This window comes from Clavispora lusitaniae (genome assembly GCF_014636115.1).
Source record: "Clavispora lusitaniae strain FDAARGOS_655 chromosome Unknown tig00000003_pilon, whole genome shotgun sequence".
Lineage (NCBI taxonomy): Eukaryota > Fungi > Ascomycota > Pichiomycetes > Serinales > Metschnikowiaceae > Clavispora > Clavispora lusitaniae.
The window spans coordinates 1,119,309-1,140,561 of NW_027093975.1; the positions used below are offsets into that span (position 1 = coordinate 1,119,309).

The following is a 21,253-nucleotide window of genomic DNA, read 5'->3' on the forward strand; positions in this document are numbered from 1 at the left end:
TTTTTCTTTTTTTTTTTTTCAGAAACGTTTCTTGGTTTCTCTTACAAATTGCTGGTATAGTAGTCTCGATTGCTGCGCTTGGCTGAGGTGCAAATTCTGCTGATACTTACTTGTGGGCCACTAAGAAAAGCGCAATTTTTTAGTGGGCGCATTTGAGATAATCCTTCGATGCGCAAGTGACACATGGATTAGGCTTTGAGCCATTTTTGCCGACAAACGGAAATGAAAAAGCACCATGTTCGTACACTGTTCTAGAACCCATCGATAAGAATCTCCGATCATGGTGCCATTCACGTCTTTGGCAATGTCGCCATACAAATACTTATACTGCTACTGCTTACACATAGTTATACCACTACTGCTTCATTAAACCGTCTATTAGCAAACCGAGCCCATGCATATGCCGTCCTATAAATGAGTCTATCAACACTAGTACAAGTTTTGATAATTGCGCTTTTTGCCCTTAAGCACGCCTGTCCGATTGGGCTTGACCACGCCCTTTTTGTTGGGGAGATAGCCCGAGCGGCTGGCGGTGGCAGGTTTCGAAGGCAACGCGCCCTTTTTGCCAGATGTTTTCTGCTCCAAGTAGCTAGAGTACTTTTGCTGGAAATTGCGTGGGTTTGCATCTTCCGCCGCATTGTAGTTCCGGCTGCTTGCCTTTGAGCCGCTCTGATAGCTCTGTTTGCTGCTCTTGCTGTACTTGGAGCCGTTGTAGTTCAGGTTGTAGCCCTGGTTATAGTCGAGACTGTAGCTGTTGCTGAAACTGCTGGTGTACTTTTTGGTGCTTCCCTGGCCGATGCTTTCGAAATACACAGAGCGCAAATGCTTGGGCAAATTGCTGCCGCTGAACGCACTGCCGCTGGTGTTGGGGATCCGCGATGATCTTGCTTCGGGACACTCGTCTCCAAAATGCGTGTCGTCGCCACAGTTGTAGCAGCTGATGGCCGGAAGAACATACTCCTCGTCCTTCTGCACCTTGGTGATGTACGAGCGCCATATGCTGGGACAGTTGTCGTCGCCGTGGCTGAAGGTGTCGCAATGGCGACAATACTGTCTCTTTCTGGTTTTGCTTTTGCACATGCTCACCATGTGGCCTCTTTCGCCACACCGCGAGCAGATCATGGTCGTGGGACACTGCGTCTCGTAATGGTCGCCCACAACTCCACACTTGTGGCAAACGACAGTTTTGCATTTGGACCGAACATGGCCTCTTTTGTGGCAGTTGTCGCAAAGCGGGCCAAGACTCTGTTGCGAATTGATGGTTGAGCCCGTGCTTGGATCTGTCACGCCAAAGTATCTGCCTTCGCCCCGCAACTCTATGAGTTCGTCCGCATTGTCATTCACTTGGTCGTAGGAAAGCGAATAGACCCCATCCGATGTTTTTGGTGACTTTTCTTTCCGGGGTTTTCGGGCGCTAATCAGCTCGTCACCTTCTTCTTTCCATTTGACTTTGTCGTCTATGAGGGACGGTTCTGTGTCTTCGGTGAAGGATAGTAGACCCATGTCAAAGATAATGATAATGTATGTATTTTTTTTTTCTCGCGAGCCTTCTCGCTCATGCGCGCACGTGGCAAAAGTCACGTGTATATATATCCACCGAGCCGACCTTCCATGAAAGGCCAGAGACATGAGATTGTTTGTTCTAAAATAAAGCAGGGGAAGCTGATGTCTACTTTTTCCTCTCTTATTCTTCTTTTCTTGTTTCTTTCCTTTGTTCGCTTCAAACTCGCTGTTTTGACCACGTCAGCACTACTCCATTGCAGAAAACAAAACAGAAAACCAAACAAGTTTGGGCTCTTCCAACTTCTTCATTCATTTCGTGTATAAAGGCCATACAGAGAAGGGCAGCTTTTTTTCATGTCCAATGAAACGCCATAGGTCTGCCGGGATTGTAGTTTGCGCAGAAACAGCTTCTGGCAGGAATCACAAGACATTTCTCACAATATGGCTGGCAGCCTGTGACTCCAAGTCGTTGCCGTCGCCAGCCACGTTGAACGAGGACTTGATGTACTCCTGGTGCTTGAGAGCAGCGAAAAGATAGCACAAACTGGAGAAAAGGAAAAAAAGAGCCACAGCAATCAACGACGTGGCTTGGATGGTCAAACTCAACCATTGGATAGCGCTCATCAACAAGTAGAAACCACAGCGAGGCCAATTGTCGTCAAAATTGTGGATGAATCTGGTGAAGGTGTCGGTCAAGGGACAAATACGGAGCAAGAACGGCACCTCGACAAACAAAACAACCAAACCTTGCACAATACAGATGATGGCAAAGATCACCACCAAGTTGAAGTGGAAGATGTTGGCAATTCCTAGCGCCAAACATAAAAAGATGGTGAAGAGGCCAATCCATTGGCCGTAGAGGGAAAAGTTCTTTTTCCGGAAATCCTGCGAAAACCCATTGAAGAGATTCGAAAAAATCGTTTGTATGGAGAAGGCCATTGTTCAATTGGCAAATGTAGTAACCTGTTGGGAATGTCTAGTAAAAAACCTAGTCTGAGATTATCCACAAGCTCACGTGCAGGTCCAATTGGACAAGTGACCACTACACGGGGCGCAATAATAGACAGAAAAAATGGTAGTCAGCTTGAATATTCTGCAGTTTGAAATAATGAAGAAGCGTTTGTTTATGTGGTGTTTTTGTGTTTTTTTATGGCCATCGGTTTTTTTGACATTGGTGGTGGATTGAGACATTTTTGTGAATTCACTTGCACGTATTGAAATTGCCGTACTAATTTGACTATAGACTATTGTATACAAAACAAAGTACGGGCTATAAAGATAGTAACCGGAAAATAGAGAATCGTTCTGTGAGTTAATACATCGGAGGAAGTTTTTCCTCAATTGCGATTCAAGCTGGATAAAGGTATACTATGTTCAGAAATGATTATATTTGGGCAGATGAAGATATTTGTATTGCTTACCGATGATACAGAGGAGAGATAATGTCATCATAGTGGTTTTGAACTCTCTTATTTTTTCGCTTGTAGAGAAAAATCTATTCAATATCGATACTAACTATGAAGAGAGAATGCTAATTTTACTGCGCTTAAGGTTCTTGCTGTAACTCAAAAATGGAAAAATGATGAACGTGCTTTGTCTGTTAAGTTCCTAATTGGAAAATGTAAGATCCACCACTATTAAATTTTAGAATACCTGGCGACATTGTACATTATATCCATACTCGATTCCATTGACCCCTCAGAGTCTTACCCCAATCGCACGAGATAAATAAGTCTCGTACTTGCTATGTGAATTAACATGACAGAACATCATATTATTGATTGTAAATGGCCACATGCGTAGGAGAAGGAACTTGTAACTCTGCTTGTGGTGATAGTGGCATCTTATGAAAGATCCGTTTGTCAAGTCATTTGGGTGCTTCAACTGTATTATGAGATTTAGAGTGCTTCGACAACCCGAAACCACGCTGTCAAAAAGACTTCATTGAATCAATGACACCTTGCAAGATTCATCACATTTATGATTCGATGATTACTGGATCAGTCAGCGACTGACGAGGCTCAATACCAACATTCTCATTTCAATCTATCTACGTACTGTTTACCATGTTGTCTGTATTAGGTATATATTTTACATCTTAGTACCAAACGGGTTGAGAAAACTGACCACCGAGGAACTGTGCATATTTCTAGATTCTTAATCAGAATTGCCTATTTGCATGTATGGAAAAATCAATCATCTATGGCCCACCATAATAGAAGTCAGTTCTATACGTTTATCGATTTTTCACAATGTCATTCAGTTGATTCTACACCAATTGAAGTCTAGTCGTACCATGTCTGCAATAACGTCTGTAGTTGTGTCTGGAAAGATGTCGTAGTGACTATAATGTCTATAATGTCTATAATGTCTAATGATGCCTGTAATGATGTCTGTAATGATGTCTGTAATGATGTCTGTAATGATGTCTGTAATGATGTCTGTAATGATGTCTGTAATGATGTCTATAATGATGCCAATAATGATGCCTATAATAATGTCTAGAATGATGTCTGTAATGATGTCTATGATGTCTAGAATGATGTCTAATCAGTCAATCAACAGTCATTCAAACGTCAACCAGTCATCCAGTCAACCAGTCATCTCGTCATCTCGTCAGTCTATCCATCTTCCATTTTCGCGCATCCATCATGTCCTACACCAACCTTCTTGTTCCTCCATGGCCAGAGAAACCGTGATTGGACTCGTGGGCAAGCCCTCGAGCGGCAAGTCCACCACGCTAAACGCCCTCACCGACGCCAACGCCAAGGTCGGCGCCTTCCCCTTCACCACCATCGACCCGAACAAGGCCACGGGCTACTTGGAAGTGCCGTGCGCCTGTCTGCGGGTTTCCAAGCAGGACCAGTGCAAACCCAACTACGGCTACTGCCGCGACGGCACCCGCGGCGTGCCGGTGACGCTTTTGGACGTGGCCGGCTTGGTGCCCAACGCCCACTTGGGCCGCGGCTTGGGCAACAAGTTTCTCAGCGATTTGACCGAGGCCGACTGTCTCATCCACATTGTCGACGTCAGCGGTACCACGGACGCCGAGGGCAAGGCCACACGCGGCTACGACCCGCTCCAGGACATAGAGTGGCTCCAGGACGAGATTTTCCGCTGGGTCTTGGGCAACTTGACCGAAAAGTGGCCGTCGGTGGTGCGGCGCCACAACGCCACCAAGTCGACCACGTTGGAGACGTTGCGCCAGCAGTTGGGCGGCTACTACGCCACCAAGCAGCTCATTGCCAAGGCCTTGGACAGGCTCCCCGGCTTGCCGCCGTTGGGCGAGTGGGACGACGCAACGTTGCAGAAGGTGGTGCGGCTGTTTGTGGCGGTCAAGTTCCCCACCGTGTTGGCGCTCAACAAAATGGACCACGCCGACGCAGACAAGAACGTGTCCAAGATCATGTTGCGCCACCCGGACCTGGTGGCGGTGTTGACGTCTTCGCTCACCGAGGTGTTTTTGCGCAAGCTCCATGCGCAGAACTTCATCCGCTATGAGCCGGGCACCGAGTTCGTGGACACGGCCGAAGACTTGCCCGACGCCGGCCTCCGGCCGCTCGACGAGAAGTTGGCCGCACGCATCGAGTCCATCCGCGACTTGGTTCTTTTCCGCTTTGGCTCCACAGGCGTGACGCAGCTTCTCCAGGCGGCGGCCCGTTTGTTGGACCTTGTGCCTGTGTTCCCCGTGCGGAACATCCACACCTTTGGCTCGGGCCTGGGCGTGTTTCCTGACTGTGTCTTGGTCAAGCGGGGCACGCAGGTTGGTGTGGTGGCTCGCCGCATCATGGGCGATGTGACTATTGCGGCGATCGAAGGTGTGGGCGGCCGAGTCGGCGAGGAGGATACCGTGGACGCAGGGAAGAACGACATTCTCTCGTTCCGTGTGGCGCCAGGCAAGTCGTGAGGCCATTAATGTGATAGAGACTGAGATGTCGATTGGACGACGTTTGTACATTAAGTAGATGAGAGACAGCAGACAGCAAGAGGGACAGACAGCAAGGGAGATATAGAATGGTGTGAAGAGGAAGACTAATCTACACAACTGTAGTGATGAAGCAGGCACACAACTGTAGTGATGAGGCAAGGCACACAACTTGAGTGGCCTTCTGAATGACTGTATTCAGCCAATGGATGGACTTGCAAGCCCATGCTGTCACCATGTAGTAAATGATGAAGCCTGTTCAGCCAAGGCGTTGAAATTAATTCTTTATAGATTATATAATTATTAAGTGAACAAAATCTATATTATAAATGATAGACAATCAGTCAGCGGGTTTGACAATAATATAATATTTAGAGTAAATAATAATTATCATTTAATGAATTATAATTATTTATTCTAGAGGCTTTAAGATGAATACATAAAGCCAGTATCCATGGGAAAGGTGATACTTTCAATCCACCACCATAAAGGCTCCAATTACAAGAAATGTATTTGCTACTTTCGCCGTAAGTTTATGAGAATCAAGTCTGATATCAGATGTCGCATGAGCGAGAAGTTGAAAATCACGAAGAGGAAACTCACCAGATAACGAAGAGGAACTTAAAGCTTCCATCAAGGTTGGCCTATCACGATAGCAAGACAAAATATACTAATTCCTTGGTAGTGTCTGGCATTGTAAATTCCACTGCTATTTACCTCGCGCCAAGTCTTGTTCAGCCGATATGTCCGCCCACCTGACTAATACACTCATTCCCACAGCCTGGAAGACAAGCCTGGCCGGAAAAATCTGCCCAGTAAGATTTGGATCCGGGCAAGAAAAACGGCCCGAAGAAAACAAAAAGAACGGCTGCGAAATGGCTTATGGGTACAGTCCGAATCGGCGCACCTTTCTGTACATATATATAGACGGCTTTAGTCGCATGGGATTAAGACACATAAATACCAGCGATAGCGCACCGTTTTTCAGCCGCATATACATCTTTCATGTCGTTGGTGGCTTCGCATAAATTGGACGAGGACCAGACCTCCAAGCTCCAGCAGCTTATCGACTCCATTGAGGAGATTGTTGGAGCTACCGAGAACCGCGAGTACGACGAGATTTACGGCTACAGAATGGCCCCGGACGGCCAAGAACACGTGGAAACTGCCGCCCGCAACGAGATTTTGCTCAAGTTTCTCATTGCGTCCGAGTACGACGTGGCCGTGGCCAAGAAGAAGTTGACTGCGACGCTCAACTGGAGACGCAAGTTCAAAGTGCTCAGCGCCGCCTACAGAGAGACCTACGACCCGGAGCTCGAGAAGTTGGGCGTGATTACCGACTACAAAAACAACAAGGACAACTTTCGCGTGGTGACGTGGAACTTGTATGCGAATCTCAAGAGCCCCAAGAAGCTTTTCGCCCAGTTCGGTGTTGACGGCGACAAGAATGAGGAAGAGCTCGAAGGAACCATGTTCTTGCGCTGGCGTGTCGGGCTCATGGAGCGGGCATTGCTGTTGTTGGATTTCAGCAACGCCCACAACAACAAGATTGCCCAGGTGCATGACTACAACAACGTTTCCATGTTCCGCATGGACCCTGGAATGAAGGCGGCCACGAAGCAGATTATCCATGTTTTTGGAGAAAACTACCCTGAACTATTGTCGAAAAAGTACTTTATCAACGTGCCGCTCTTGATGGGTTGGGTCTTTACGTTTTTCAAAGCCACCGGCTTTATGAGTGCGGCTACGCTCAAGAAATTCGAAATGCTCAGCAGCGGAGACTTGAGCAGTGCTTTTGGAAAGGACAACTTGCCTAAGGAGTACAATGGCGGGCAAGAAAACCCTCAGGTGCCGTCGATTTTCACCTCAGCAGTAACAAAGACGGAGGTACCTGCGTACGGGGCGATCGTGATGGAGAAGTTCTTCAAAGACCGGACTATTGAGAAGGAGATCAATACGGTGGACTAAAATTTGAGTCAAATTTTCCTGACATTCAAATAGGAACGTTTAATACAATCAAGTTGAAGGTGACTAGTGTAAGTACGCCACTGCATCTGATTGCTATCTTAACTTAAATATCTAATTGGTCTTGGTTATCTCAGCTTGAATCTATTTTAGTTCCAATGCATTTATTGATGTTGCTTACTGACCTGTATTGATGAGTGTTCTTACTGTTTTTCTCCTAAGTCATTGTAAAGAAACCACAACCGCACATTTTATTTGGCGAATGCATCATCTCCAGAGGAGGTCGATGATCGACTGTTTTTTTAATGATCTGATGATAATCGACTTACATATCTAATGAATTTCTGGGGTCTAAGGCATTTATGTAGTTAAATCCGATCTCAATGAGTAGAGCCTAGAACATTTAAATAGTTCATACAGAATATCACATTAAGTATAAATTCCAAGAGAGAAATTCTATCAACAAACCGTCTTCTTATCCGTAATGTTATAGTTCAGTTGTGAGCATCGTAGATTCTGGTATAAGTAGTGGCTAGTCAGAAATAAGAGTAATTGTCATTGATTAGACACAAGTTAGCTCGACAACACTTCATCATCATATTTTCAGTTTTCATGCTCATTAGCCTCATTTCTAATCTGATTTCTTGTTTTTTCCCAATGTTCCAAACAATACTGTGCCATTGTGAAAACTAACTCCATAACTTAGTATTGTAAGTTGCCATAATAGCCCATCAGTCACCAGGAAATACACTTTTAGTTCCTCAAAAAAAAAAAAAATGTCCCACTGATTAAAATGGTCAAATTAAGCGAAAATGATGTTCTCTCGAGATTTAGTAGCTTTATCGAAATGGGAAGAAGCGGCTTCTTTAATTTCTATTCAATCCATACTAAACTGCGAACTAAGAAAAGATCAACTGGCGGAAGAAGATAACTTCGAACATCACCCAATATTGAATCAAAAAGCAAATATTTTCTTGTAGATCCACGCCCCTTTTTCTTTTTCCTTTAATTTATAAGCCATTTCATAATTTCCATGTCGCTTCTTAATCGTGGTGATCCTAGATGCGACTGTACAAATCGCATCATACACAGATGATAAGACTGGCAAAAAAATACTTAAGCCGGACCAAAACATCAAATTACTTTCAATTACTTTCAATCACAAAAACCAACACCAACACCTTCAAACAGGCATCTTCATTCCTCTTGGTGCCACTAACAATAAATAAAGGCAATGGAGGCGCTCACGTGACCACGCATTTTTAGGACCCGCTTCTAGCATCTTCACAAAACATGCCCCAAGACTTCTACGCTGTTCTTGGCGTGGCGGCGCTGGCGTCTGCTGAAGACATCAAGCGCCGCTACAAAAAACTCGCGCTCCAGTTTCATCCCGACAAAACGGGCAACCCGAGCGACAATGAGCGGTTCCACACGATTCAACAAGCATACGACACTTTGAAAGACGCCACGCTGCGGCGGCAGTACGACGCCAAAAACGGGGTCCAGGCCAAGCCCAGCTCTGCAGACCCAGCAGGAGACGGCTCGGGCTTCTCCGGCTTCCCACACTCGAAAAACGGCGCCTCTGGCTTCCACAGCTTTGCTAGCGCTTTTGGCCATTTCTACCCGCCAAGCGACTCGAGTTACTTTGGGTGGTACAAACAGAACTCACGTGCGTACACAGACGCCTACACACGCAGCCGGCCGGACCCGCAGACAGCCGCCCGCATGGCCCAGATGGGCATGCAGCAGGACTTGGAGCGGCGGCGGCGCGAGTACGTCGAGCAGGCGCAGCAGCAGCGCGAGGAGCTTGCACGGCGGCAGCGAGAAGAGCGCGCCCGGCAGGAGGCCGAGGACGAGCTCCGGCGGCGGCGGCAGGCGGCTGAACAGGCCCAGCAGGAGGAACAGGCCCGGCAGGCCAGACAAGCGGCCCAAAGTCGCGAGACATACCAGTCCCGGTACTGGCAGGCGAAACAGGAGGCACACAACCCGCCTGTGTATGAGGTCAGCGAAAGCGAGAGTCTGACCCGGGGCTACGACTCTGCAGAACCTATAGTGGTGGAGGATGAGAGTGAAGAGAGCGCGGAAAGTGAAGAGAGCGCAAACGAAAGCGAAGTTGACGGCGAAAGTGATGGCGGCGTCAAGGAGCAGGCAAGCGAGAGCGAAGATGCGGGCGAGAGTCCGCAGAGCTTCCACGATGCCCATCCGCCGGCAAAAGAGGCTGAAACGTCGTTCCAGAGCGGCGTCAAGGAGGAAAGCGCCGCTGAGGGCATCAACAACGCCTCTGCAAATGGAGACTCCGTTCAAGATGGAAATAGTGCGAGCTCGGGCCAAAATGGAAGTGGGAGCTCCGGCCAAAATGCAAGTACTAGCTCTAATTCGCCAGCCGACCTGCGGCCTGAACACGCCGATTCGGGCTCGCCGCGGCGGCTGGCCACACAAGCGTTTGAGTCGCCCGCATACGGCGCCCGTGGCGCCAAGCGCACCAAATTTGCCTTGGGCGACCTCCGCGATTCGCTTGCGTCGGGACTTGACACCGATCTTGATGATATGCGACAGACGTTGCCCACAACACCCAAAGCTCGCAAGTCCAGTGCGCCAGGACTGTCGGCCAAGAGGGCAAAGGTGGAAAAGGCAGAGTACACGGACGGGCGCAGCCGTGCACAGACTCTTTTCACTCCCGTCAATAGGGGATTCCGGTCTGGCGGCGGCACCATTTCTGTTCTGGACTTGTCGCCGTCGCGGGACGAAAGAGCACTCGTCTTTCTGGAAACCCCACCGCGGATCGACGTGCTGCGGGCAACACCAGAACAATGGCAGGCTCACGTCACACGCATGCAACAGTATGAAAGGGCATTTTCCAGCTACCGCAGGGCTGTACTTGAGTACCAGGTGGGAAGGCTCGAAAAGGACGAGCGCCATCACAACGTGATATACTCGGACACGTCGTGCTTGGACGTGTTGCAGACATGTTTGTTCAACGACGTGCTTCTTCTTCAGAGCTACACGCGAGTCCTACAAGAGTTCAAGGAGACGCTACGGCAATTCTGCCGAGACAGCGAGGCCAGAGCATAATGGGAAGCTCGACAATGAATAGACTGACGATGCATGTTAGGGATGGTAGGATACGGACAATACATTGAACGGATACGTGGTGTAGACATATGTACAAATTTGGCTGTTTCTCTGGTGGGAAACGGACTGCTTAATGCCTTGGTAGACCAGCCGTGCTTTCCCTTGTTCTCTTGGATACCGTAAACGGGTTAAACCTGAAAGATCTAAAGGTGTCTTCAAACTATCCGTCTTAGATGCTCCCGTTTATGTTGTAAGAAATGAATGTTTGCTTTTAGAATGCTATGTTAAATAGATAATTCAGTTTTTCCATACAAGTATTATTTTTGAACCTCTTTCTCATATAAGTAGCGTAATTTTAGGATCGTGGTTCAATCATTACAGGAAGTAGCAAGAACCGACAAAGCAACACTGTGCTACCTGATTGTTTAGGTAAAATAAACTTCGAGAAAATGGCCAGGTGCTTTGAAAAACAATTGCACGACTAGGGAAAACAAATTGAAGTGAAACTTTTGTTTGGAGAAATGGCCCCATGTTTCTTAGCTTAGAAAATAGAGAGTATGTACGTGACCGAAGAATAATCACAAATACACTTGTTTGGTAATGTAAGCCAAGCAGCAGGCGCCAATTTTTTTTTTCCAAATTCGATTCAATGAAATCAGGAGTAACTTGGATTTCTAAATTTTCATTTTCTTCATGCTGAATGGTTTGAATGGATAGAAAGATGGCGACATTATGACCAACGGGCCATGCATTTAGAAGAGCTTTTCTTAATTGATTCTATATACTATCTACTAAAATGCATATTGTCTTCCTTTTCTAAGTTAGGATTTAATTTCTTTATTCCAAGATTTCTCTGTTCTTCTCAATTTTGTATCACTTTTATGCTATTCGTGATGTGTATGAGAGCGTATTATAAGAGATAAGAGCGCATTGAAGAACGATTAAAAGCGCATTAAAGAATGTATTAAAGTACGTATAAACAGCGCAAAGAACGTAAAACAGCGCATTAAAGAACGTCTCAAACAGCGTACAAAAGAGGCAGAACAAGAATAATATATGATTTACTCGTCAATGGAATTGTAATTATGTGTCGGTATGTAGTTGACGTTAAACGGCATTTATTATGGTTGACCCATTTATTATGGTTGACCCATTTATTCTGACTGACCCATTTGTAGTCGACCCATATATTCGGTTGGCCACATTTATCTGGTTGACCATTTATTTTATCAGCCGTATTTATTCATTCTCTCGTTCATGATCTGTCGAGCGGATTTTCAGCCTTTCCAACCCACTAAATGCCATGTATCGCGACTTTCGCGCATAACCACCAAACCACCAACCGTCTTTCCTTCTTCCCCATGTTCCACCGCCATCTTTTCGTCGCGCTTGGCGTGGCGTTCCATTTTTTCTACCTCTGGCTGATTTTCGACATCTACTTTGTGTCGCCGCTCGTGCACGGCATGGCCCAGCACAAGGCCACGCAAGACGCGCCCGCCAAACGCCTCTTTCTCATTGTGGGCGACGGCTTACGCGCCGACAAGACGTTTGGCCGCGTGCATCACCCGGAATCGGGCGAAGACGTGTACTTGGCACCGTATTTGCGGCTGCTTGTGGAGAACAACGCCACGTGGGGCATTTCCAACACGCGGATGCCCACCGAGTCTCGTCCGGGCCACGTTGCCATGATCGCCGGCTTCTACGAGGACGTGAGCGCCGTGACCAAGGGCTGGAAAGAAAACCCGGTCGATTTCGACTCCTTCTTCAACCAGCTGACCCACACCTACTCCTTCGGGTCGCCAGACATCTTGCCCATGTTCGCTTACGGCGACAGCGTGGTGCCTGGCCGCATCGACGTGTGCATGTACGGCCACGAGTTTGAAGATTTCACCCAGAGCTCGATCGAGCTCGATGCATTTGTGTTCAACCACGTGGATCTGCTTTTGGAACAGGCGCAAACCAACGCCACGCTCGATGCCGAGTTGCGTCGCGACGGCAACGTCTTCTTCTTGCACTTGTTGGGCCCCGACACCGCGGGCCACGCCTACAGACCGTACTCGGCCGAGTACTACGACAACATCCGCTACATTGACGAAAAGCTTGCCGATCTTGTGCCTCGGCTCGAGGCCTTTTTCGGCGACGAAAGCTCCGCTTTTGTGTTCACCGCAGACCACGGCATGTCGGACTTTGGTTCGCATGGCGACGGCCACCCAGACAACACACGGACGCCTCTCATTGCATGGGGTGCGGGCGTCCGGAAACCAGAGCTTGCGCTGCCGGAACAGCTTGCAAAACAGCACCCACAAGTGGCGGGTTACGAAGACGAGTACTTTGCCACGTGGGGTTTGGACCAGTATGCTCGCCATGACGTGAAACAGGCAGACATTGCGCTGTTGATGGCTTACTTGATTGGCGCAAACTACCCAGCCAATTCCGTTGGTGAGTTGCCTTTGGCCTACATCGAGGGTGCTGCCGAAGACAAAATCGCCGCTCTATACGAAAACGCCTTGGCCATTGTTGAACAGTACATTGTCAAGGAAAGCGAAGTGTATGGCCATCAGTTCCGGTACAAGCCGTACGACCCGTTTGTCGAGCGGCCCGTGGCAGAGCAAAAGCGCCAAATCGAGCACCTTCTTGCTGAATTCCGCCATGATCCAACGCCTGAGCGCGAAGAAGAGCTTGTAGCTCTCGTGGAAAGCTTGATGAAATGTGCTTTGGATGGCTTAACCTACTTGCAAACTTACAACTGGGTGTTGTTGCGGTCCATTGTCACGTTGGGCTTTTTCGGCTGGATCGGCTACTCCCTTAACGTGTTTTTGAAGTTGTTCATCTTGAAGTCATTCACTCAACCACCACACTCCACACCACTACTTGCTTTGTTTGGCGTCCTTGCCACAGCGTTGAACTACTTGTTGTTTTACCAACGCTCGCCATTCAATTACTACATGTATGCTGCATTCCCATTATATTTTTGGTACACCATTCTTAACGAGCGCAGTTTGTTTGCCCAAGGTTTGCGTGTGTTCCTTTTCGGAATCTCAACCCCAACCAAGGCTTTTACCCTTGTCTCGTTCCTTGGCATGTATGAAAGCATTGTCTATGGTTTCTTCAACAGACACATGTTCTCGCTTCTCTTTGTTTTGACCGGCTTGTATCCATGGATGGTTCGGAAACCGTTGCCGCTTCAAACAAAACTCACTTGGCTCGTCAGCTGCATCTGCATGTGTACTTTCACAAACTTGGACGTGGTCAAGGTCGAGAGCTTGGCGCAAATTAATGTCAGCTCTGCCATTGCATTCATTGTCGGTACTATTGGTGCTGGCAAAGTTTTCCAACGGAATATTCCGGCAGTGGTGAAGAAACTCGTTGTGGCACAGTTGGCCACAATCCCAGTAATGGTATTTGCCACAAATGTCTCCGTTGTTTCATTGCAAGCACGTACAGGCTTGCCATTGTATTCTCAAGTTTTAGGATGGGTCACTTTTGTGGTTTCGTTGGTGGTTTTGCCAGTCTTCCATGCATTGCACGCTTGCTCAGACTACCAATTGCGGCTCTTGATTATTTTCTTGACGTTTATTCCTACATTTGTCATTTTGACCATCTCATTTGAGTTGTTCTTTTACGTTAGTTATTCTTTGGTTTTGTTGCAGTGGTTGCAGATCGAAACACTGTTGAAGTTCACAAGAAAGGAAATTGAAGAAAGCAAAGAAAGTCTGAAATCTCTACCACAAGGCTACTGGTTGCAAACTATCCGCGTGTCTATCATTGGCTTTTTGTTTTTACAGTTTGCCTTTTTCGGAATCGGTAATGTTGCATCGATCTCGTCCTTCTCTTTGGACTCGGTCTACCGATTAGTGCCTATTTTTGACCCATTTGCAATGGGGGCATTGCTTATGCTTAAGTTGATTATCCCATACGTGTTATTGTCGACGTGTTTTGGAATTATGAACTCTCAGTTGGAAATCAGAAAATTCACCATCTCAACGTTGATCATTTCCACGTCAGACTTTTTGTCTCTCAACTTTTTCTACTTGGTTAGAACCGAAGGATCGTGGCTCGATATTGGAGTGTCCATCTCGAACTATGTTTTGGCTATATTATCGTCTTTGTTCATGCTCATTTTAGAACTTGTGAGCACAGTGATCTTGCGAGGCGTCAAGTTCGAAGACCAGGACACGAAAATATCCGAGATTTTGGCAGACGAAAACCCCATCAGCTCGCGTCTCCGGAGAAGAAAACACAACTAACCTACTCTGAACATCAGACATTCCATTCTTTTCTTTCTTTTTTTTTTTTGTATACTAAGCGTATATACAAAAGACCATCTGCAGTGTATGCAGGCACATGACTCAGAAAATGGGTGTACTCAAATCTCAATCTGTAATAAAATTTGCCCCATACAACTTCAGCATGTCCCAGACCCCGAAACATGTGTTGATGATCGACAATTACGACTCGTTTACTTGGAATTTGTACCAGTACTTGTGTCAGTCCGAGCTCTGCGCCAAAGTCGATGTTTATAGAAACGATGAGATTGACATTGAAACAATTGAAAACGTTATAAAGCCCGATCTTTTGTTCATTTCGCCGGGCCCAGGCCACCCATCGACAGACTCGGGCCTTTCCAAAAGAGCCATTGAGTATTTCAAGGGGAAAATCCCCATTTTCGGCGTTTGCATGGGCCAACAATGTATGGTTGAGGTTTTCGGAGGAGAGGTGACTTTTGCCGGCGAAATTGTCCACGGCAAAACGTCCACTGTGAAGCACGATGGAAAGGGTGCATTTGCAGGGATCCCACAAGGTGTGGCCGCTACAAGATACCACTCTTTGGCCGGAACCAAGGGCAAAATTCCCGACTGCTTGGAAGTTACGGCAACCACAGAGCTGGATCCGGAGGTTGTCATGGGAGTCAGACACAAAAAATACACAATCGAGGGTGTGCAGTTTCACCCGGAGTCTATCTTGACCGAGGCGGGGCACGAGCTTATTGAAAATGTCTTGAGAATGAACGGAGGTACTTGGGAAGAAAGCCAGGCTAGCAAGCCCAAGGGAAACATACTAGAGACCATTTACAAGCAGCGGATTGAAGACTATGCTGCCATCGAAGCGCAGCCTGGAAAGTCCTTTGCGGATTTGCAAGTGTCGTTGGATCTTGGCGTGGCTCCTCCACTTGTGAACTTCTACCAAAGACTTGCGCTGACGAAATCCCGCGGCGAGACCATCATCTTATCTGAGTTCAAGAGAGCATCGCCATCTAAAGGAGACATCAACATCTCTGCGCATCCAGGAAAACAAGCATTGACTTATGCCCGCAACGGATGTTCTGCCATTTCCGTCTTGACCGAACCCAAGTGGTTCAAAGGTTCTGTGGACGACATGTCTTTGATTCGCCAAGTGATTGCCAACGAAAAGGACCGGCCTGCCGTTTTAAGGAAAGAGTTTATTTTTAGCAAGTACCAGATCTTAGAGGCACGTTTGGCCGGTGCAGACTCTGTGTTGTTGATTGTGAAGATGTTGAAAGACGCCCAGTTGTTGCAGACCTTGTATGAATACTCCTTGTCGTTGGGCATGGTTCCCCTTGTCGAAGTCAACGACTCGGATGAGTTGAAAGTCGCTTTGGCTTTGACAAACAACAACTCCAAGGCAGACCCACTTGTCATTGGAGTCAACAACAGAAACTTGACGACGTTTGATGTGGACTTGAACACCACAAGCTCTTTGGTTTCCGAGGCGAAAAACAGCGGCAGAGAAGGGGACGTTTTGGTGTTGGCTCTTTCGGGAATCACCACTTCTCAGGATGTGAAAAAGTACAAGTACGAGGACAATGTGGATGGGTTTTTGATTGGAGAGAGTTTGATGAGAGCAGAGGAAAAAGGCGAGGCCGGTGCATTTTTGCATGAGCTCATACACATTTAATATTGGAGTACAGGCTGGACGTATCTAAGAGTACGAAGGAAGAAAAGAAATCTTAACGTAGAGCTTAGAGCACGAGAACAAAGTAGCTGGGGCAAATCTTGGTTCTTCAAGATAGGGCAAGTGAACCATACAAAGTGCACAGTCAGATGGCTATAGACCAAGCATAACCATAAGTTAACTGTGCAATCTATGGCAACTAGCACACATTGGAGTTTGAGCAGGCGAAGAGACTGGAAATATTCTTCCCTTATTTTCAGCAAGAACAGATTGTTCTGGTATTTCCTTGCACTTCGAGCTAAAATAATATGAAAACGGTGGATATTGTTCGTCTTCATTACTCTATCGTGATTTAATTTTTTCTACAATGGATATCTGAGACATTCGAAGATGCTGATGACATTTAACTCGGAATTAATAGCAATTGAAGCAACTTGAAGCACCAAATATGTCTACTCTACGTCGCTTCTATTTTTTCCTTTTATTGGCGAACAATCGCATATGTAGTGACTTAGACATGTGCCCGGAAATACGTGCTTCTATTTTTCCCCACCCGGTGCTCCTCCTTGAAGTGGCGCAAGTAGTTCGAAAGCGGCTTTTTCACCAGAGTCGACGACCAGCATCGGATCTCCACCACCTTGTAACAGGCGGGGCAAACAACACCTTCGTGCGACCGAACTCGGGCCGTAGTCTTTCGAGGCGAGTTCGTGCTCTTTGCAACGGCATAGTGGCCAATATGCAACGGGTTGGGAGTCAAGAAGTTGTCGGTGAAAACCCCATGAGAGTGGCTCAAGTGTTGGGCGTAGCTGGAGTTCTTCAACTCGTAAAAGCTAAGATCCTCACAATACGGACAGAGCCCGCTTCTGGTTTCATTGATGGGCAAACCTGATTCTGGGTCAATTTCCACTCTGGTGAACTCTTGCTGATACGGGTTGTTGGCTTCGAAAAGTTCGTTCTTTTCGTAAATCACGTTTGGGTGCAAATATCGAAGTGGGTCGAGATTGCTCCTCACATACCTGGTCCGGTTGATGACGCAGCCACTCTGGTTTTGCAAGATCACAAGCTGCATCTGATGATTGGTTGTTCCCGGGTCGGGAAGACGGGCATTGTTCTGAAGTTGGGGTGCTCTTTCCATGTGTGAGAAGATCTTCACTTGACTGTAGTCGAAGATTCTCTTGGGGACGGTGTTTTTTCTGGGCTTTTTGGTTCCGCTGGCTTTTGCTTTGGCCGTCTCTTGGGGAGGCGTAGGACACTGTCGCTTTTTCGGTATTTGTGAACTCTGTTCACTAGCATTGTAGGTGTAGTTCAGACTGTCACTTTTATTTTCAGCGGGCATGGCCCAACTGAAGTTCAGATCCAAAAAGCTCAGGGGCTGACTGAAGTCCAGCTCTGTGGGAACATATTCATAAGCCGAAGAGAAAAAGTCTCTTGGAACCACCGATGTAGGAACTTGTCCATGCTGGCCTGATATATTTCCCAAAGAAAGAACCGGCTCGGCCAAAAACACTTCAACCTCCAAGGTACGTGGAACAGAGTCTGTAGGGATGTATTCACCATTGTAATTCAGAGCTTCCATAGTCAGGCATACCTTCTTCTCTTTTTCCACGGGCGGATTTCTCATTGGAGAGTCGTCCATGTTCGGAACCAAAGTTTCCAAGTCGGTCGAGTTTCTTTTGTTGGAGAAAATACTGGACTCTTCGTCAGTAGAGAAACTCAAGCTTACTTCTTGCTCGGGGAAATGGAAGCCAGCATCTGTTTCCAAAACACCCAAAAAACCGTCTTGGTCGGGAAAGTTCACACCAGCTTCCCCAAAACTAAATTTATCTTCAAGACTCAATGCGGCTTCTCGCGTTGGAAGAGCCAAGTGGATCTCCTCAATACTAGTTGAGGAAAAAGCTTCTTGGGCGAAACCTGTAGCTGCGTCTTTGTCATCGTTTCCAGATGGTCTCAAGTGAGATCCCAAAGCAATTAAGTTGTGATCATTGGCAGAAAAATCGGCATCTTCGTGCGTAAAGAAATCTGTAGCAGGAGAAGATTCAGTTTTTACTGCTTCAAAACTGGATTTTCTCTCAGGCACCGCTGGATTGGAATTTAGAAACACTTGGTCCAAATCCATCCAAAGATCAGAATCTTCATTAGAATCGGATTGCATAGCGAGTAAAGGCAAATTGTTTGGTAGTTAGCAAGATAAATAAGCAAAAGAACTTTCTTAGTTGGGATGGAAAATGTTGTCTTTCTTGCTAGTAAAGCTGTACTTTTTTGTTAGCTGGAAAATCTTCCAGATATTAGCGAGATGTGGGAGCTAGAGAGGGAATTTTAAGTTCGGAAACTAAATCTTAGATATTGGCTTAGAATAAAGCAAGATTGGGGAAGATGGTTGTGAGAAAATGCAACTCTCGGTAATTTTTTAATATATAGTTAGCCTTCAATTCAACAGCCAGATTGGATGGAGCAGATGTGTATTTTTTGGAAGATAGGCGGCTTTTTATACTCTCTACGTGCCTAGAGCTCTAAAGCTCAACTTTGTTAACAAATACAGCCAAAAGCCATTGAAATCGGCACTTTTACTGGTCTGTTGGTCCATTTGTGGACATTTTGCGTCTGTTTCATAGTCACAAACGAAAAGTAGTCTGCGCTTCCGCGCATATATGAGTGCATATAGTTTTCGTTTATGCATGGAAGTATGCACGTCAACAGTATCAATCTTTAGTGCGAGATCCCGATACGCTTTTAGCTATGATTACTATGAGAGTTTCAATAATGTTCAAATCATTGGAGAGGGAACAGAACCCTATCCAAAATCTACCGTTAAGTTTGGAGATCCTGAGGAAAAAAGGTCCAGTTCCATATCAGAAATACGTTTATTAGATATGCGGACACTCTCAGTAAAGATCTAAAGATATCTCGGAAGCCGACATATTTTCTGAACCTAGAACTGACTCTCACATGGATCAGTGCATTGAACTTAGCCACTTTTTCGAAGTGCAAAAAATGGCTATAGAACTGGATGCATTACCATTGCTGAATGCTCATGTTTGACTTTGCACCACATCGGTCAGTGGTGTTTTTGAAAGATTTTTGAAACATTCAATCCGCATATAGGCTAGAAAATACTTTATATCGGAAAGAGAATATATGTCTCGATTTGCACCAAAGCAAGACGGTGCAAATGACATCTAGTGATGATATTACAATATTACAATAAATGTCACTCCGTAAAGATAACAAAAGTCTTGTTCAATCCTTGAAATCAAAAACGTTATTAACTCAACGGATTGCTAGAACCACAAGTGATGGAATGTGACCAGACAGTTCCTCAATTAACAAATCAAGTCCTTCGAAGGGTAACTCAGAATGTAAGTCCTGCCTTCGTAAAGGAACGTAACTACAATGGGAACTTACATATAAGAGCAAACAGAATGAAATTAGGCCCACTTTTCTTATACCTCAAAAGTATCCGAAAGTCCAAAACTTCTTGTTTGGTTGAATTATAGCTAAATACAGTCTAGCTTTGAAATCAAACGAAGACCAAAATTTAAGCCAGTCCGAGATTCAAACCAAAGATTCAAATCAAACAAAAAATGAGTCCCTCACAAAGCAAAAATTAACATCTGGATCTTAAGGGTTCCGTAATTGAGAATACAAAATCTCTCGAATAAGAAGTTCTCCTATTTTTCGTGCCTACTTTTAGGTTCGGTTCCTATTACAACAATTTAGTCTGAATTTTTTGTTTGAATTATCTCGATTGATGAGTTCGTATTGAACCAGTCTGCAAAACTCATGAAATCTTGCACACCAAGTTTCTGGATGTACGGGTGTACATACATAGTAACCAGCGACGCGTCTTGACTGAACATTTATCTTCAACATGGACGCCGCCAGCATCAGAGTGAATGCTTCCACTATAAAAGACTTTGCCGGTCGCGTTGTTAGGGTTGTGGGCCGCGTCGAGTCTTTTGATGCCGTTTCCGACTCGGCACGCCTTGATGCCGGAGGAGCTATAGATGTGTCCATCCATTCGAACGATAAGTTGGAGGTGGGCAAAGTTTACGAGATCATTGGCAAAGTGGGCGTTTCCGACTACAAAGTGAACGTTTATTCTGTGTTGCCGCTTTCGGACGGCGTGAATGTGGATGTGGCCAACCAGTTGGCCAAGTTTGTTCAGAAGGTTCCAGAGCTTTTCTACTAGGCTCAAATTCTAGCGGGAGCACGATTTTCTACTAGGATGCCCGAAAGTTTTTGATAGTTTTCTTGCGAGATTTCTGTCAGGATTTTCCCTGGGCTCTTCATTAGGTTTTTAGGGTAATGACACGATTGAGAAAAGTCGGTGTAATCAAGTAATGAAGTGTTGTCTGATTATAAGCTACTGAAAATGGACAAACCGACCGTTCTAGAGTCGACGTCATTAGGTTTTAGTTTCTGAAGTCTAATGTTTTCTTGCAATTTCGCCTAAATTGGTGAATTTTAGTTTGGCTCGATTTCATGCATTACTGAATTGTGAAGTAAATAATGTAAATAGCTTGCTTCCGTCTTCAGAGAGCCAATATTTTCATTGTGCTATTGTCATCTTCATGGAGCATATTCATAAAGCTTATTCATGTAAGTGAAGATATCTGGATTTCATTATAAGCCCTATTTCAGATTAAATCGTTCAATTTGTACATTGGCCACGAGGCCTTATCATGTTGGGTGAGTTCTGATTTTTGTAAAGAGCACTAGAACTTGCTTACATCTTGTGTAATAGCTTCTGCTGATCGAATGAAAATGCATAGTAGCTTCGCATATAGATCATCTATATTCATCTCTGCCTTGCTTTGTCAGGATTGGTTTATCGAAGTACAGTTCCTGTTCCATTAACGAATTGGTCTTCGACTA

At 46.0% G+C, this 21,253-nt stretch overlaps 9 protein-coding genes across 9 annotated transcripts; 6 read left to right on the top strand and 3 right to left on the bottom strand. All coding sequences in view use genetic code 12, as the record gives it.

Moving 5' to 3' along the window:
• Window positions 1–429: 429 nt before the first annotated feature.
• FOB63_000523 (TRAMP complex RNA-binding subunit) lies at window positions 430–1,629 on the bottom strand (the record flags this gene model as incomplete). The annotated part of the gene is made up of 1 exon (XM_002619345.2): window positions 430–1,629. The coding sequence occupies one exon, from the start codon at window positions 1,627–1,629 to the stop codon at window positions 430–432; it is 1,200 nt and encodes a 399-aa protein (XP_002619391.1).
• A 294-nt stretch (window positions 1,630–1,923) lies between these two features.
• TVP18 (Tvp18p) lies at window positions 1,924–2,442 on the bottom strand (the record flags this gene model as incomplete). Its single annotated transcript, XM_002619346.1, has 1 exon — window positions 1,924–2,442. One exon carries the CDS (start codon window positions 2,440–2,442, stop codon window positions 1,924–1,926), a length of 519 nt encoding a protein of 172 aa, XP_002619392.1.
• Window positions 2,443–3,877: 1,435 nt separating this feature from the next.
• FOB63_000525 (uncharacterized protein) lies at window positions 3,878–5,410 on the top strand (the record flags this gene model as incomplete). Its single annotated transcript, XM_002619347.1, has 1 exon — window positions 3,878–5,410. The coding sequence occupies one exon, from the start codon at window positions 3,878–3,880 to the stop codon at window positions 5,408–5,410; it is 1,533 nt and encodes a 510-aa protein (XP_002619393.1).
• A 1,023-nt stretch (window positions 5,411–6,433) lies between these two features.
• Window positions 6,434–7,396, top strand: SFH5 (Sfh5p; the record flags this gene model as incomplete). The annotated part of the gene is made up of 1 exon (XM_002619348.1): window positions 6,434–7,396. The coding sequence occupies one exon, from the start codon at window positions 6,434–6,436 to the stop codon at window positions 7,394–7,396; it is 963 nt and encodes a 320-aa protein (XP_002619394.1).
• Window positions 7,397–8,686: 1,290 nt separating this feature from the next.
• FOB63_000527 (uncharacterized protein) lies at window positions 8,687–10,465 on the top strand (the record flags this gene model as incomplete). Its single annotated transcript, XM_002619349.1, has 1 exon — window positions 8,687–10,465. One exon carries the CDS (start codon window positions 8,687–8,689, stop codon window positions 10,463–10,465), a length of 1,779 nt encoding a protein of 592 aa, XP_002619395.1.
• A 1,298-nt stretch (window positions 10,466–11,763) lies between these two features.
• MCD4 (mannose-ethanolamine phosphotransferase) lies at window positions 11,764–14,712 on the top strand (the record flags this gene model as incomplete). The annotated part of the gene is made up of 1 exon (XM_002619350.1): window positions 11,764–14,712. The coding sequence occupies one exon, from the start codon at window positions 11,764–11,766 to the stop codon at window positions 14,710–14,712; it is 2,949 nt and encodes a 982-aa protein (XP_002619396.1).
• A 97-nt stretch (window positions 14,713–14,809) lies between these two features.
• TRP3 (bifunctional anthranilate synthase/indole-3-glycerol-phosphate synthase) lies at window positions 14,810–16,381 on the top strand (the record flags this gene model as incomplete). Its single annotated transcript, XM_002619351.2, has 1 exon — window positions 14,810–16,381. The coding sequence occupies one exon, from the start codon at window positions 14,810–14,812 to the stop codon at window positions 16,379–16,381; it is 1,572 nt and encodes a 523-aa protein (XP_002619397.2).
• A 508-nt stretch (window positions 16,382–16,889) lies between these two features.
• Window positions 16,890–18,530, bottom strand: FOB63_000530 (DUF4451 domain-containing protein; the record flags this gene model as incomplete). The annotated part of the gene is made up of 1 exon (XM_002619352.2): window positions 16,890–18,530. The coding sequence occupies one exon, from the start codon at window positions 18,528–18,530 to the stop codon at window positions 16,890–16,892; it is 1,641 nt and encodes a 546-aa protein (XP_002619398.2).
• A 1,716-nt stretch (window positions 18,531–20,246) lies between these two features.
• Window positions 20,247–20,567, top strand: FOB63_000531 (uncharacterized protein; the record flags this gene model as incomplete). The annotated part of the gene is made up of 1 exon (XM_002619353.2): window positions 20,247–20,567. The coding sequence occupies one exon, from the start codon at window positions 20,247–20,249 to the stop codon at window positions 20,565–20,567; it is 321 nt and encodes a 106-aa protein (XP_002619399.2).
• Between the last annotated feature and the right edge of the window lie 686 nt (window positions 20,568–21,253).